The sequence below is a fragment of the Girardinichthys multiradiatus genome, chromosome 10 (assembly GCF_021462225.1).
Source record: "Girardinichthys multiradiatus isolate DD_20200921_A chromosome 10, DD_fGirMul_XY1, whole genome shotgun sequence".
Classification (NCBI taxonomy): Eukaryota; Metazoa; Chordata; class Actinopteri; order Cyprinodontiformes; family Goodeidae; genus Girardinichthys; species Girardinichthys multiradiatus.
In genome coordinates, this window is record NC_061803.1 from 35770600 (window position 1) to 35788357 (window position 17758).

At 41.5% G+C, this 17758-nt stretch overlaps 1 protein-coding gene across 4 annotated transcripts in view; it reads right to left on the minus strand.

Annotated features, from left to right (window-relative positions):
- Positions 1–649: 649 nt before the first annotated feature.
- llgl2 (LLGL scribble cell polarity complex component 2) overlaps positions 650–17758 on the minus strand; it is a 52698-nt gene continuing 35589 nt past the window's right edge. For all 4 annotated transcript variants that reach the window (XM_047377842.1, XM_047377840.1, XM_047377841.1 and 1 more), the window contains exons 21-27: positions 8902–9166; positions 4001–4151; positions 3886–3911; positions 3605–3652; positions 3317–3359; positions 1926–1987; positions 650–1840 (exon numbers count right to left, since the gene is read on the minus strand). In XM_047377842.1, coding sequence (XP_047233798.1) covers positions 1948–1987; positions 3317–3359; positions 3605–3652; positions 3886–3911; positions 4001–4151; positions 8902–9166 — 573 coding nt within the window. In that variant the 3' untranslated portion in view covers positions 650–1840; positions 1926–1947. The remainder of the gene's footprint in view (positions 1841–1925; positions 1988–3316; positions 3360–3604; positions 3653–3885; positions 3912–4000; positions 4152–8901; positions 9167–17758) is intronic.

Sequence of the window (17758 nt, forward strand, 5' to 3'; positions counted from 1 at the left end):
TGATCTTTCCAAATGAATTATAGGTGAACAACAATCAGTACATAAACTAATGGTTGGAAGCCCTGGAAGGTTTTTCCGTTTCCACACACCAAGTCTCAGACGTCTGGAAGGACAATGATTTATGATAAAAATACTGCATTTAATCAGGTTATCTTGGTCACTTTTATATGAACCTCACTGTCAAAATGTAAGGTACCTACTGAGTATGAGAAATCTGAAGATGTACAACAATTATATTGATAGCTTGCATGCTGAACTTAAACGTTGCTCTATTGATTATACATTTTCACTGTGCTGGCTAGCAAGCTTAACTCAAGCTTAAGATAGTCAGACTGAATGGAAAGATATCAGCCGTTCTTAATTTGTCTAGAGTGGAAAAACTGAGTTTATGGAGAGACAGATTTGTAACCCACCTTTCTAAAAGGTGTCCATGCTGGCAGTGCTTGTGGAGACATTTCTATCCAGCTAGTCCCTTATTGGCTAGAACATTTGGATCTTGTCCAACAAGGCAAAGACCTTAAAACTGAAAGGTGCGACCTCAACCCGCCTAGGCTAAAATGAGTCCGAATACCGCACTTACTCACAGGTTTCAGCTGTAAGTTGGTTTACTTCGTCCAGGATGAACCACAGAAATAAAACCAGACAAATGTTCTTAAGAAAAACATGTACTTGCTTACAGGAAAACTACAGTGTAAAATTTCATACAACTGAAAAATTATTAGGTTTTATGATCAGTTTGCTACAAAAATATATTCCAAGCTGATGCTAAAATACCAAGGATTCAAACACATAGTACCAAAACATTTCCTTGTGTGATCTAAATAGCAGCCAATCCCAGTTAAAGAAGGCACAACAATCATATACATAATACAGTATATAACAATTAGCTATCATTGCTTACAATTACATTCCAAAAATCACATCAATCATTTCTAGTTTATGAAACAATAGTAAAATTCATAAAAATAAACCCTAAACAAAGCTTCCCCCCAGAAAAAAGAACAGTGTGCTGAGCTGTAGTGCACAAGTACCTCTGGGTCAGGTTACCTTGCAGTTAAAAAGGTAGGGCTGGGACTGTGCATGTAGTGTGAATCTATATTAATTTAACAATATATTTTTCTTTTAAAAAAAGTAACAGTTTAAAAAAAAAAAAACAGCATTTAATTCCCCATCTCTCTTATGATTACAGAAAAGGGTTTATTCCAATAACGGGGAAAGCATAAGACAAAAAAGCCACTTAGATCAAAATTTTAAAAAGCATAATTAAAATTATGACCTGAGTAAAACTGACAACAGTGAATTAAAAACTGCTTTAGTTTCATTAGTTGTACACTGGAAAAGGTCTCCGTATAAAATTAGTGTTACGTTAAAAACGGGTGAAAGTATAAAGAATTTGGGGAAAAAACTTTATATATCTATAACCCATTCATAATATATCTGTACTGATGTGCATGCAGACAAATACTGGCAAAAAAACCCAACTATTTAAAATAACTCAAAATGTAGTTTTTTTCCCCAAACTCTTTACCAACATCCAGGTATCTATAAGACATCTATTAGAACTGATTGACTCAGTGTGGGTTGTATATATGTAGCTTTCAGCTGCTAATGAGTCACCAGCCAAGGAGACTGTAAGGCAGAGTCTTCTGGTTTACCATCCATCTGCTGAGCTCTTCTGCATCCTTGTGGAGCTCCAGCTGCTGCAGTAGGAGCCTTTAGGGGTCTTTTTGATGCGGGTTTTAGGGGGAGCAGGGGTCAGTAGTGGTTGTGTTTGCAAAGCGGGAGGTTAGAGAAGCTGCAGGACTGCAGTACACTTCATACATTTTAATGTGTTCATTCTCTAAGAAGACAAAAAAAATACATTAAAAACAGGAAATGACCTAAAAAAGGCAAAAACAAAACCAATGTGTTTTTCCCAGTCCTACCTGAGCAGTTGAGAACCAGATCTCAGGCAACAGCACTCTTCACATTATTCTCTGGGAAGGACCTTCAAACAAACCAGGAAGAGTTTCAACCTTCACACCAAAAGGCTCAGACAATTCAGTATTTTGGTAAAGTTCACATAATAATGTAGTTAAATAACTTTTCTAATCTATAAAACATTATTAATATAATTAGAGCAACAATTATCCACCTGGTAGATGACATGTAACAAGGTTAGTTATGACTTGTGCTTCATTATATTCTGATCTTTTTTTTGGAAAGATTTTGGTACCCTTTGTTTAGTTGTCTGTGTGCACCTGTCCTGCAACATTGAGGTGGATCCTTGTTCAAATACACCTGAATGCCATTAATGGGTCAATACCAGGGTTAAATCAGCAAAGCCACAAGAGAAGGGTGCCAACAAAACCCTGGGTTCCATTAAAATGTAAAGCTGTAACCAGGGTGGAGTCCATCTGAGACAGGGTTGGTTTCCCCAAGAACTTCAGTGTTTTCACCCGCTTTAATAACATTAAAGAAAGCAGTTGGAGACAGACTGTTGACTGTATGCATTATGTGACCTGCTCTGTTGGGTTTCAGGCCTCCACTAAATAGACAGACACTTTTAAAGCATCCAGCTAAAACAATCGCAGTCTATAATATTTAATGCAAAGGACCCATTTTATGAAGGAGGAAAACAACCGTTCCCCAAAGGAAGAAATTAGTTTACTGAAAGCTTTGTACCCATATGTGAGGAATTACAACATAACACTCCACCTGGACATGATGGTAGTTTCTGTCTAACCAGCGAAACCGCATGTTTGAGTTAGCCTGGGGAAAAAGGTTTAGTTGAAAGACTCCAATGACCTGAAGACCACCACTGACAAGCTAGCATAGTAGACAGCCATAATACTAATGAAGCTCATGTAATATGTATAAAATATGTTTTACTCTATATTTCAAGGAGCTATACAATCATGGAAAACACTCACAGTGCTAGATTTTATAAAAAGTGTGGCATTTTATGTGTGTATATAACTTCCAAGTAGATCATCGATGACTAAAGACACACTTGATGTTGTATTAAACCAGTTTTGCTGTGATTCTATTCAGATTCTATAAAACTCATGTAATTTTGGATATTTATCAGCTAATTTGTAGAACTGCTATTCATCAACCATGAAACAAAAGGCACCAAATAAAACCCTCAGTGTTGGATTTTTCAGATAATTCACGGAATCTATCCTGAACTTCATTTGCCACATTGGACCATCAGCTGGTACCACCAGCTGATGTGATGCTTATATCCCCTAGCACTACACAGGTTTATAGAAGAAAATTAAATTGATTATCTGATTCTGAAAAAAGGTCAAATGGATGCAGGGCAGATACTTACATCTGGTCGCCCTCTAGAGACTTCTGGATCTCCTGTAGGACTTCTGCAAGAAGCCATTAGAAAAGTTAAATACTTTGCATCAGACCTACAACAGCAGCTTAGTCAGAACAGAGGGAACCTGCTCACAATAATTGAGGTAAATGACAGCATTCATGGGGAAATGTCTAATCTTGGTCTGAATACGACAGAACTATTAATACCTAAAGAAAAGCTAGAGAGAAAACTGATTCTGCTTTAAGGAATTGGAAGTTCCATGTTTTAACAGGTTCTTTGCTTTCAGGTACTCACTTTCATCATTCAGCAAAGCGTGCTCCATAACACATCTAGCTGCACTTTCTGGAAACACAGCAGACAAGCAGACAGAGGATCCTTCACATCAGTACAGGCAGTCACAAGCATGGTGTGTGTATGAGTATAAACCAAACAAATACATTATTCAACAGCAAAATTTGACAACACTACACCAAGACACACAGCCATTATATAGGATATGAAGCCAAATGCATATACAGATTAAGATAAGATGCTGCTACTGCTTTCTTCCCTCCAAGGTGTGTGAAATTATTTACCTGCATCCTTGGTGTCTAGTGAACTTCTAGATGAGCAGAGAAGACAAATATAAATGAGGTATTCCCTGAATCGTTGATCCAGAATCAAATGAGAAAATAAGGAGAGGGCCTGTACCTGTAGGCTGATGAGTCTCCTTTGGGTTTAGTTTGATGCTGGTTGGAGGAGCCTGGATGAAGAGGAGCTTCAACCAGACAACGAGGCTCCACCAGACAGCGAGTAGACAAAGAGAAGCGTTCAAACTCAGATGGAGAGATCAAGTAGAAGCCTGCGAAAGGACAGATTCATAGTGATTGGTAGGCACCAACTGCAGCTTTCATGGCTGTTTCAGATACCACACCTTTGTGTACGTTTGTCATGTGTACATTTTTGGCCAATACCAATTTTCCCCCAAGAACTCTAATTACAGAAAACTCGAGAATTTCATTGATTATAATTACGTGTGTAAATGTCACAGTTCTACTAAAGAACCACTAGGTGTAAGAGCTCGTCATTGGATCTACATTGTTATCCTAATTAGGGGGATAGGATCTGACAGAACTGGTTTTCTGTTGTGTATCTACTAGCCTAAAGCAAAAATTCAACTCAAATCAATTAAGTTTTTTTATATAGCACCAATTCACAACACATGTCATTTCAAGGCATTTTATAAAGTCAATTCAATCCAGTCATACAGATTTCAAGTCAGGTTTATACATTCCAATTAATCCTAACTATCAAACAATGCAATCAGATTCAGTTTGTTCAAATTAGTTAAAAAGTTTTTCTATTTGAGGAAACCCAGCAGATTGTAGCATTAGACAGTTGACAGTCACTGGCGTTGACTTTGCAGCAATCCCTCATACTGAGCATGCATGTAGCGACAGTGGAGAGGAAAAACTCCCTTTTAACAGGAAGAAACCTCCAGCAGAACCAGAACCAGGCTCAGTATGAGCAGCCATCTGCCACGACCGACTGGGGGTTAGAGAGAACAGAGCAGAGACACAAAGAGAACAAAGAAGCACTGATCCAGGAGTACTTTCTATGGGAAGGAAAAGTAAATGTTAATGGATGTAGCTCCTTTAGTCGTTTCATCTAGGAAGAAAAAACAGATTAAACTTGAAAACTGGCTCAGAGTTTGAGTATGAGAGAAAGCTCAGTCAGTAGCTATGTCTAGGAGAGACAGAGTTAAACACTGAAAGGGCCAAGTGTATCATCTGTATAAAGTGAGCATTAAGTTGTTGGCAGCAGAAGCTTGGACGATGCCCCCCTCCAGGACTGTGTCACAGCTAAACACAGAGCCAGATCAGATGTAGCTTCTAGGAAGAGAAAAAACAGAGAGAACATAAAAAAGCTGAAATAACAGCAAATAATGCAAAATTGGAGAGTAGTTTGAGAATGTAGCAGAGAGAGTGAAAGTGGTCATTATGTCCTCCAGCAGCCTAAGCCTATAGCAGCATAACTACAGAGATAGTTCAGGATAAACTAAGCCACTCTAACTATAAGCTTTATCAAAAAGGAAAGTGTTAAGCCTAGCCTTAAAAGTAGACAGGGTGTCTGCCTCACGGACTAAAACTGGGAGCTGGTTCCACAGGAGAGGAGCCTGATGACTAAAGGATCCTGCCTCCCATTCTACTTCTAGAGACTCTAGGAACCACTAGTAAACCTGCAGTCTGAGAACAAAATGCTCTGTTAGGAACATATGGAACAATCAGATCTCTGATGTATGATGGAACTAAATCACTAAGGGCTTTATATATGAGGAGGAGAATTTTAAATTCTATTCTAAATTTAACAGGGAGCCAATGAAGGGAAGCTAAAATGGAAGAAATATGATCTCTCTTTTTAATTTTCATCAGAACTCTTGCTGCAGCATTTTGAATCAGCTGAAGGCTTTTAACTGCATTTTGTGGACATCCTGATAGTAAAGAATTACAATAGTCCAGCCTTGAAGTAACAAATGCATGGACTAGTTTTTCAGCGTCACTCCTAGATAGGATATTTCTAATTTTGGCAATGTTCCAGAGGTGAAAGAAGGAAACCCTAGAAACCTGTTTAATATAGGATTTAAATGACATGTCATGGTCAAAAATAACACCAAGGTTTTTTACTTTATTACCGGAGGTCAATTTAATGCCATCCAGGTTAAGTGATTGACTAAGTAGTTTATTTTTTAAAGACTCCGGTCCAAAGACAACAACTTCTGTCTTGTCTGAATTTAGAAGCAGAAAATTTAAAGTCATCCAAGTTTTTATATCTTCAAGACATGCTTGTAGTCCATCTAACTGGTTGGGGTAATCAGGATTCATGGATAAGTAAAGCTGAGTATCATCAGCATAACAGTGAAAATGTATCCTATGCTGCCTGATAATTTGACCTATTGGAAGCATATATATAGTAAAGAGAATTGGCCCAAGTACTGAACCCTGTGGTACTCCACAATTAATCCTGGAGTTTAAAGATGATTTATCATTTACATGAACAAACTGGAATCTGTCACAGATAAGATTTAAACCAGCCTAGCGCTGTTTCCCTGATCCCTACAGCATATTCCAGCCTTTTTAAGAGAATATTATGGTCGACTGTATCAAATGCAGCACTGAGATCTAACAGAACCAGTACAGACACAAGTCCATTATCTGAGGCCATAAGAATATCATTAGTGACTTTCAGCAGAGCTGTTTCAGTGCTATGATGAGCTCTGAAGCCTGACTGAAACTCTTCAAACAGGTAATTGCTGTATAAATGTTCACACATTTGATTAGCAACTATTTTCTCAAGAATTTTAGATAAAAATGGAAGATTGGATATAGGTCTGTAATTTATTAAGTCATCTCGATCAAGCGAAGGTTTCTTAAGTAAAGGTTTAATTACAGCTACCTTAAAAGCTTGTGGTACATATCCATTTATTAAAGATAGATTAATCATATCTAAAATGTGGCTGGTAATCAGAGGGAACACTTCCTTAAATAATTTGGTTGAGATTGGGTCTAACATACAAGTTGAAGGTTTAGATGAAGCTAATATTTTTGATAACTCAGGAAGCTTCACCAGATCAGGTTCTACAGTTATTTCCAATGTTGTCTCACTTGCTGAGGATGAAGTAATCATCTTCGGGAGTATGTCAAAGATTTTCTTTTTAATAGAATCAATTTTATTTAAGAAGAATCCCATAAAGTCGTGACTGCTGAGAGCTAAGGGAATGGATGACTCAACAGAGCTATGACTCTGTAAGTTTAGCAACTGTACTAAAGAGAAACATAGGATTATTCTTGTTCTCTTCTATTAATGATGAGAAATAAGCTGTTCTAGCTTGGTGAAATGTCTTTTTATACAACAGTAGGCTATTTTTCCAGATTAAGTAGGAATCCTCTAGGTGTGTAGAGCGCCATTTTGTCTCCAATTTTCTAACATTGTGGTTTAAAGTATGCAGCTCTGAATTAAACCAAGGAGCTAGCCTCCTATATAATGACCTTCTTTTTCAAGGGGGCTGCATTGTCTAATGCACCACAGAATGATGAAGAAACACTATGAACAAGAGAATCAATTTGTGAAGGGGCAGAAAGAAAATTATTGCCCTCCACTGTGTTTTTCTGTGGTAATGAGGAAATTAAAAGTGGAACAGATTCTTTGAAGGTTGTTACAGCATTGTCTGATAATAATCTACAATAATGAAATTTTCTTTCAGGTGTGGAGTACTTGGTTAAATTAAACTCAAAGGTTAATAAAAAAAAAAGACAGCATACTCCTGGATCTTCAAATGAAAGAACAATACAGCAAAGCATTATAAGTCCAAAATGTGCAATATGTAAGTATGCATTTCCTAACAGCAGTTTAGTAGTTTAACAGCCTGTGCAAGAAAGCTTGAATTCCTTGATGCATTTATCTGGTTACAGGGGTAGTTCTATATTTTTTCAGCATAGGTGCATTGTCTCTCCACTCTGCAGGCCTTGCAGAGTGGGCAGCAGTTGTAGCTTATGCAGCTCTGCATTCTCAGGTTTTTAGTTACTGTATGCAGTAGAGATCCTGACTGCAATTCAATCTTCTGTGCACCTTTCAATTTGGCCCTTTGCTGCTTCAACATCATCATTAAAGTTGGTGTGATCTCCCTGGTAGCTGCTGTCTCAAGGCCATGTGTTTATTTTTTGGTTTTGGCATGTGACCTTGATGCAGCGCAGGATTGTGGGTTGTCATTGACGCATGTCAGCTTTTTTTCCCCCATACGGATGAGCTCTACTCTGGATAACATGGATCTCATCAGCTGCTGCTGAAACTCCAAGTTGTCATGCCATCTCCAGCAATGATAAGGAATCTTTAAAAAAAAAACAAGTCCTGCCGGATCCAGATGGTGCTGCAGCAAAATCCAGTCATCTGTTACTTGTCCTCATTCACCTTGTCTATAAGCTTTTCCAAATCCGTTCATAACTTTTTGACGCATTTTGCAAACAGACAAATGGTGACAAAAACATAACCTCCTTGGTAGAGGTAATAACTGTAAATATTGGCTATCAGCCATAACAACAATATTGATATCGGAGATCGATTACTGCCCACACTTCCATATTGATGCATCCCTAGTTAGATTGTCAACTTGTTCATGTTCTGGTAACTAAACACAGAGAAAATGACTAAGTTAGAATCATAGCATTAAGCTCAACAGATTACTAAATCAGCTTAGTCAGTCAGTACTGAAATAAATCAAAAGTCAAGAGAAAATCTAAGTGCATCAAACCCAGATGTTTGAAAAAATCTAAAACATAAACAATGGTGATCACATAAGTTACAGACTAGTTACAGAAAGCGCATCTTTCTATGAGGTGGATAAAAAGGCTGGGAGGCCTGTCCATGCCACTGCACACACTGATATGAATCTACAATAACGCAGTAGTAATAAGCTCTCCTGCATCCAACATTTTTCAGGAGAACGTGACACGTTTTTACACAAAGAAAATATTGGGTATATATGTAAATTAAGAAAAGAAACAGCATCTCAGCAGAATTTCTGATCAGACAATAAGTAGAGAGTGAAGAGTGCTTACCCTGCCCTTGTTTGGTGAAAACACAGGAGGCGATGCCACTGACATCCTCCCTTCGGATGCAAGGGTACCGAACCTGCATTTTAACATGCGGCAGTGACAATACATGCACATCGCCCTGATTGGTCAGAAAGACCAATCCGCTCTCGCCATAGTCCTCTGTTCTGCTGCTGCCAAACCAGGCCACCCCCACCCTCCGCACTCTGGATCCATCCACCGCAGTCACCTTCAGCTTCATCTTACTGCTCACCTTTGGCAGCGTGAAAACCTGAACACACAAACAGACTGATCACACTTTAAGGCAACAATGTTCCAAACAGATTAAGTTAAATATCCTTTTAGAGTGGCAAGCACATTTATTATATAATTGTTTGGTGCATAATGCAAAATGTAGTTTTATTTAGGGTACAGTGATGAGTTTTGAGTACTTGCGACATTTATTGATTTCTATTTAAGATCATTTAGAGCAGAAAGAGAGACAGAAAATATGCACTTGATGAATGTTTAACTAAATCAGAGTTGCAAAGTTAGTTTACCACTGTGGTGTAAGCACACGTACCATGGAGAAGGAACAATTGTTCCTCATGAGGAACAAACTTTTTCAATGTTCTGCTCTCAAAAGAGTGCTAATGAAGGCTTAGATAAATGAACTGTCTCATTCATGCATGCAGGTCTGGCGCCCTGAGGAGGTTGGCGAGGAATGTTGCTCATGATGCACAGAATAGAATAGAAATATCCTATATTGTCCCACAGTGGGAATCGCAGCTGTGCCACAGCAAAGCAAAACGCAAACAGATGCAAACATCGCTATAAAACTTAAATTCTAAATTAAAAACAGGAATCACAATAAGAAAAGACTCCAGTAAAGAAAATAAAAACACATCACAAGAGAAATACTGTAAAGTTACCAAAGTGGCTTACTCAGATTAGGTCAATTAAATGAAATGTGCAACATAGTCGGGCGACCGGAAACCCACTGAATACATTTTATTTTACCGTGTCCTGTCCGGCAGAGTAGCGCTCAGAATTGTTGTCTGAGTGCCAAGAAGAAGCCCAACAGATTTACTTTCACAAGCAGAGCATCACAGCTAACGCTTTAAAGCTCTGCTAAATATTTATAAAAGAAACTTCATTAAAAACTGCTCGGGGATTATTTCAATTGTTGTGGAAACAAAATGGAACAAAAGAAGCAAGAAAGAGAGAGGTGGGGCAAAAAGGAAAAAGGGAGAGAAGAAAAAAAAGAATAGAGGAGAGAAAGAAGGATGAAGAGAATAGAAGATAACACCATAGAAGACTGCTTCTACACCTGCGGAAACATACAGGTCCTTCTCAAAATATTAGCATATTGTGATAAAGTTCATTATTTTCCATAATGTCATGATGAAAATTTAACATTCATATATTTTAGAGTCATTGCACACTAACTGAAATATTTCAGGTTTTTTATTGTCTTAATACGGATGATTTTGGCATACAGCTCATGAAAACCCAAAATTCCTATCTCACAAAATTAGCATATTTCATCCGACCAATAAAAAAAAAAAGTGATTTTAATACAAAAAACGTCAACCTTCAAATAATCATGTACAGTTATGCACTCAATACTTGGTCAGGAATCCTTTTGCAGAAATGACTGCTTCAATGCGGCGTGGCATGGAGGCAATCAGCCTGTGGCACTGCTGAGGTCTTATGGAGGCCCAGGATGCTTCGATAGCGGCCTTTAGTTCATCCAGAGTGTTGGTTCTTGAGTCTCTCAACGTTCTCTTCACAATATCCCACAAATTCTCTATGGGGTTCAGGTCAGGAGAGTTTGCAGGCCAATTGAGCACAGTGATACCATGGTCAGTAAACCATTTACCAGTGGTTTTGGCACTGTGAGCAGGTGCCAGGTCGTGCTGAAAAATGAAATCTTCATCTCCATAAAGCTTTTCAACAGATAGAAGCATGAAGTGCTCCAAAATCTCCTGATAGCTAGCTGCATTGACCCTGCCCTTGATAAAACACAGTGGACCAACACCAGCAGCTGACACGGCACCCCAGACCATCACTGACTGTGGGTACTTGACACTGGACTTCTGGCATTTTGGCATTTCCTTCTCCCCAGTCTTCCTCCAGACTCTGGCACCTTGATTTCCGAATGACATGCAGAATTTGTTTTCATCTGCAAAAAGTACTTTGGACCACTGAGCAACAGTCCAGTGCTGCTTCTCTGTAGCCCAGGTCAGGCGCTTCTGCCGCTGTTTCTGGTTCAAAAGTGGCTTGACCTGGGGAATGCGGCACCTGTAGCCCATTTCCTGCACACGCCTGTGCACGGTGGCTCTGGATGTTTCTACTCCAGACTCAGTCCACTGCTTCCGCAGGTCCCCCAAGGTCTGGAATCGGCCCTTCTCCACAATCTTCCTCAGGGTCCGGTCACCTCTTCTCGTTGTGCAGCGTTTTCTGCCACACTTTTTCCTTCCCACAGACTTCCCACTGAGGTGCCTTGATACAGCACTCTGGGAACAGCCTATTTCGTTCAGAAATGTCTTTCTGTGTCTTACCCTCTTGCTTGAGGGTGTCAATAGTGGCCTTCTGGACAGCAGTCAGGTCAGCAGTCTTACCCATGATTGGGGTTTTGAGTGATGAACCAGGCTGGGAGTTTTAAAGGCCCCAGGAATCTTTTGCAGGTGTTTAGAGTTAACTCGTTGATTCAGATGATTAGGTTCATAGCTCGTTTAGAGACCCTTTTAATGATATGCTAATTTTGTGAGATAGGAATTTTGGGTTTTCATGAGCTGTATGCCAAAATCATCCGTATTAAGACAATAAAAGACCTGAAATATTTCAGTTAGTGTGCCATGAATCTAAAATATATGAATGTTAAATTTTCATCATGACATTAAGGAAAATAATGAACTTTATCACAATATGCTAATATTTTGAGAAGGACCTGTATATAACAACAACATTGTTACCAAACAGTGCATGGTACTGATGAATGCAAGATGTATTTAGTGATAAATGTGGATCAATATATACCATCTGTGTATCTGTTAACACTTAAATCTAAACACTTGTGGGTTTGAGTGTGAGCATGCTTGTGTATACAAAGTTTCTCTATATAAATATGCAATATTGAGTGTGAGAAGCCACAGACCTGCCCCCCTGGACCTGAGACAGACACAGAGGAGATCTGAGCCACAGATATCCAAAGGCTGTCCCAGAGTGAATAGAAAATATAGTTTTTCTAGTTTATTGTTAATGTACTCAAACAGATTGGAGTCAACCTTAAACGTAGAGCATATTATAGTTTTCCAGCAGCATTTGCTCTCATACAGATGACACCGATTTCAGGTAAGGCCTTTCAATTTTTAATAAACAACTGCAATAGTTAGAGCAGCAGTTTGTGCAGACCTTTCACCAACTCCTGGAAGAAACTACAAGTGAGCTGCAACCAAGCCTTATTTCACCAGGTGCAATGCAAAGCACCAGATGCAGTGAGGTGTAAAGCACGCCACCACTGGACTCAGACATTATTGATTCAATTGCTCCAAGTAAAGTGAAGGTCGTTTCTGGGAAGAAAATGTCTCCGTGGAGAAGTGCTCCACCAGTCAGAAGTGAAAAAAACACAGGTGGTGAAAGACTGGACTCCAGGTTCACTATAACATTTATAAAGAGAGTCTCCACGATGTAATTTACAACTGAAAAATGCGAGAGAATCTTTCTTCTCTGATCATCAGCAAAAACATGAATAATGCTCGTACATTATTTGCCACGGTCAACAGGTTAACAAACCCTCCTGTAACTGTAGCATCTGAACTCCACTCTACCAGGGCCTGCAATGAATTTCCTAATTTCTTCACTGGAAAAACCCAAAAGATTAGAGAGGCAGTCACACATCTATATCAAGTCCAGTACCAAATATGTCTCGAACTAGAACTGATTTTGACAAAATTTCCCAATTTCACCAAATAACCTAGAAGAAATCGTACAGCAACTAAGCTCTTCTTCCTGCTGTCTCGATCTTTTACCCACAGCTTTCCTTAAGAAAGCTTTGCCTGTAATAACATCTGATTTAACACAAATAATAAACACTTCCCTTTTGTCAGATGTTTTCCCCCAGACCCTGAAAACAGCAATTATCAAACCTCTATTGAAAAAGAGCAACTTGGACAAGCTGCTACTACAGAACTACAGGCCTATATCAAACCTCCCCTTCATCAGTAAGATTATTGAAAAAGCTGTGTTTCAGCAGTTAAACAACTTCCTAACAACGACCAACCGCTTCGATGTCTTCCAGTCAGGCTTCCTGCTCACCACAGTACAGAGACTGTTCTTGTCAAGGTGTTCAATGACATCCGTATAAATGCAGACTGTGGAAGAACCAAAGTGCTGGTATTATTGGACCTTAGTGCAGCATTCAACACTGTTGATCACTCCATTTTATTAGAGTGCCTGGAAAACTGGGTCGGCCTTTCTGGTACAGCACTCAACTGGTTTAAATCCTACTTGAAGGACCGGGACTTTTTTGTGTCAGTAGGTAACTTTACATCATAGAGCACAAAAACCACATGTGGCGTTCCCCAATGGTCCATCTTAGGACCCCTCCTATTCAGTATCTACATGCTCCCCCTAACTCAGATTTTAATAAGCAACAATGTAAGTTATCATAACTATGCAGACGACACACAGCTTTACGTTACGATGTCACCAGGTGATCATGAACCCATTCAAGCGCTGGGTAAATGCTTAGAAGAAATCAATGGATGGATGGGCCTAAATTTTCTTCAGTTGAATCAAAACAAAACTGAAGTAATAATCTTTGGTCCAAAGGAAGAGTGTTTAAAAGTTAGCACACAGCTTCAGTTAATACAGCTAGAAACCACCAGTCAGGCTCAAAACCTGGGTGTAATGATGGACTCAGACCTGAACCTTCAGAGGAACATAAAGACAGTAACAAGGTCGGCCTTCTATCACCTAAAGAACATCTCCAGGATTATAGGACTAATGTCTCAGTAGGACCTTGAAAAACTAATTCATGTGTTCATTTGAAATCAGCTCAAATCTACTCTGCATACCCAGAACCAAAACCAAACACGGAGAAGCAGCTTTTAGTTCTTATGCTCTGCTAATCTGGAATAAAATCCCAGAAAACTGTAAAAGCACTGAAACCCTAAATTGCTTTAAATTTAGATTAAAAACTTATTTGTTTAGAGTCTTTTGACTGTACCATCTAAACATTAAGTTTTCAGTCCAACTTTCTTTTAATTTTCTTATTGATCAATTTATAAATTTTTCATTTATCTTTTTATTATCATCTTATTTTATTTATTAATTTTTATTCTCTTTAATTATTTGTGTTCATTAATTATTTAATAACCTTTATGCCACTGTAATGTACTTTTCCTACTCTACGCTTTGAATTGTCCTGCTACTGAAATGTGCTTGCCTTGCCTACAGCACTGGGATGTGTTCTTTGGTGAAACTAATCGTGCCTCTGCCTGAACATCCAATGAATGACTCTTGGTTCGGCCGCTTCCAGAAGATCAGCATTTACCGGACAGCATTGTGTCAAACTTTACGTTTGGTAGAGGGGATACATTTATCCGCTGGTTTATTGTAGCAGCAGATAAACAGAAAAGCATCTTCTCAAAAAATTTTATGATAGGCCCAGATAATCCAGCTAGTACTCAAGGTCAGAACATCTTGATGATGCTTTTACCTGATGCTGCATTGAAGTGACGAGCTGTTAAACTCTCTGTCCCAAATACTGAATGTTAAAATGACAGTTCCCTTTCAGTCGATTCACTCAGTACAACACATGAGTATGGGATATCACGCCCTGCGTGTCCTGGCTGAAGCCACCTCTAATCACGCCTCCTAGGCAAATGATGTGATGACGACAGGTGACAGGCCCCGCCTGCACTATATACCTGTCCGTCCACATCGTCATTACTCAGTTCTTACGCTCTTCACCTCGCTAAGAACACCTCTTTGAGTCAGGCTAGCTAGCTGCTGCTGGTTAGCTCTGTGTCTCTTTTCAAAAGGCTACTTGGAATTAGTTCAACTGCTTTTGTTGGAGTTAGTCACTGCTGCCTGCTGGTGAGCGTGTCTGCCCGCGAAGCGTTGATTTCAAGCAGTTCGGTCTGGCTTTGTGGTTCGGGATGAGCACAAAGCCAACACAAGCGAAGCAGAAGTCATCTATTCGTCCCTGTCCTCAGGGGTGCGGCTTCTCGCTTCATGAGAAGGACCAGCATGAGGCTTGTCCCGTCTGTCTCGGGATCGTTCACGCTCGCAGAGCGTTGGCGGAGCCCGAAGCATGTGCGTTCTGTAGCCAGCTTCGTCGCTCGACCCTGGAGAGGCGGGTTAAATTCCTCGAAAAGGTGCTGGGAGAGGCTGCTGTCTCACGGCGAGACTCACTGCTCTCCGAGGCGGGAAACCCAGTTTCGTCCGATTCTGACGAGGACGACTTTTCGGTCGAAGTCCCCGCTTCCAGCTGGGCAGACCATATGGAGTATATTGATGGGTTAGCCGATAATGCAGGTGCTCGGTCTCAGCTTCAGCTAGAACCCCTTCAGGGAGAAGAGGACGTACTGGACATCGGTTTGGATGTTCATGGTCTGTCCGATGATGAGGATGAGTCTCTGCCGAGTCAGGCTGCCGCTGCTGTGCCAGCAGACCCGGGCGACACGTCTTTCTTCTCTCTTTGCCGCCGTGCAGCTGACATCCTGGACGTGGAATGGCCATCCCCACCTCCTGCGGAGAAGCCATCGCGATTCGCGGGGTTTTATCTCCCCTCGGAGCCGGCCGCAGTCAAGCATCATCTACCCATATTCCCAAACTTTATCTCTGAGTTGACGTCTTCATGGAACAAACCACTGTCCACCCGCGTCACGGTACCGGGTTATGGACAGTATCTGGACCTGGAAGGCGCCGAAAAAGCCGGACTGGTGAATCTTCCGCCTATGGAACCGTCTTTGGCAGCATATCTGGCCCCATCCCAAAATCACGGTGTGGGTGGTCCAACATCGCTTCCGTCTAAGCACTGTAGGTTCTCCGCTGCTCAATTGGAGAAAATCTACAAGGCTCAAGCGACCACCGCTCGTGCCTTGAGCTCCATTACCATGCTGCAAACATACCAAGCTATGCGCTTGGTGGAGCTTGGAGCCACAACACCGCCGGAGAGCCCTGTGATGCCACTCTTGAATGAGGTGAGAATCACCGCTGACTACATCCTCCGTGTATCCCGCTGTGCAGCGCTATCACTGGGCAGAGGGATGGCATCGACGGTGGTTGCCCAAAGGCACCTGTGACTGACACTCTCTGACATCCCGGATAGGGATAGAGCCGTCTACCTGGATGAACCGCTGGTAGCCGACGGGCTGTTTGGACAATCTCTCGACGCCATACAGGCGAAATTCGAACAGAGGAAAAAGCAGACCGAAGCACGGCGCAGTATCATCCCCAGGCGAGATGTGAGACCCAAATCCAGCTCGGGCACTCGCAAACCAGCTGTACCGCCACCCCCAGCGAAGAGGATGACGCAACCCGTGAGCTTGAACCCTCAGACGGCACAGCCACAAAACCACGGCCAAGCTCCCCGAAAGACGGCCTGGAGCAGGGGTCCTCCTCCGGGGCTCCAGAGGGACTCGACGTCCCGAAAGAAGAAAACACAGTCCTCCTAGCTGTGGGACTCGGGAGTTTCGGGAGCAGGGAGACATGTTTGCCAGTTGTCGGCGGGTGCCGTCCAAAATTGGTTTTGCTGGTGTTGTTCGGGATCCCAGTCCCAAGAGGTGCTGCGTTTCCCCCACACAGTCTCCCAAGCACAATTTCCCAACAAATATATTTGCACTAAAAGCCCCCAGTTTGGGTGCGTTGAATGTGTTTCTGAGCACTGCAGTTGTTCCAAATGTTTGTATGGATGCTCCAAATGTTTCAATAAAGACAGTTTTTTCTATGAAAAAAAGTCAAAATCAAAGAGCTGCAGGCAACAGCCAAATGAGGCTGCACCTCTCTCGCATGTCGGGAAAGGGCAGCACCGTTCCACCAACAGTACCGCAGGCCAGTCGCCTGGCTGCACGTCTCCATATGTGGCGCGCATGCGCACTCCATCCTTGGGTGGAGAGGACCGTTGCTATGGGTTACCGTTTACAGTTTCGCCGGAGACCACCCCACTTTGTTGGCGTGGTAAACACGGCAGTAATGGCCCAAGCAGCAGAGGTTCTGAGAGAGGAGATAAATACACTGTTGGCAAAAGGAGCTATCCGTGCGGTTCCCGAGTCGGACATGAACAGAGGTTGGTACAGCCGTTATTTTGTTGTTCCGAAAAAAGGGGGCGGGCTTCGTCCAATCCTGGACTTGAGAGTTCTGAACAAATACCTCTGAACATACAAGTTCAAGATGTTAACACTCAAGCAGCTTCTGAGTGCTATCAGCCCGGGCGATTGGTTCGCCACGATCGACCTGACAGACGCTTACTTTCACGTAGCGATACACCCGGACCACAGACAGTTTCTGAGATTCGCCTTCGAGGGCAAGGCGTACGAGTACCTCGTACTGCCTTTCGGTCTGTCTCTAGCGCCTCGCACATTTACAAAATGTGTAGAGGCAGCGCTAGCACCTCTCAGAGAGACAGGGGTCCGCATTTTAACTTATCTGGACGACTGGGCTTTAATAGCCAGTTCCAGAGAGCAGGCGACAGTGCAGCTGTCTCGGGTTCTGTCGCACATTCAAGCCCTAGGATTTTTGGTAAACTCTCAGAAAAGCTCGCTGATCCCAAGTCAGCAATTTTCATTTCTCGGTCTGGAAATATGCTCCCTTACAAGCAGGGCACGTCTTTCCGACCACAGAGTGGCTGCGTTTCACCGCTGCCTAGCTCAGT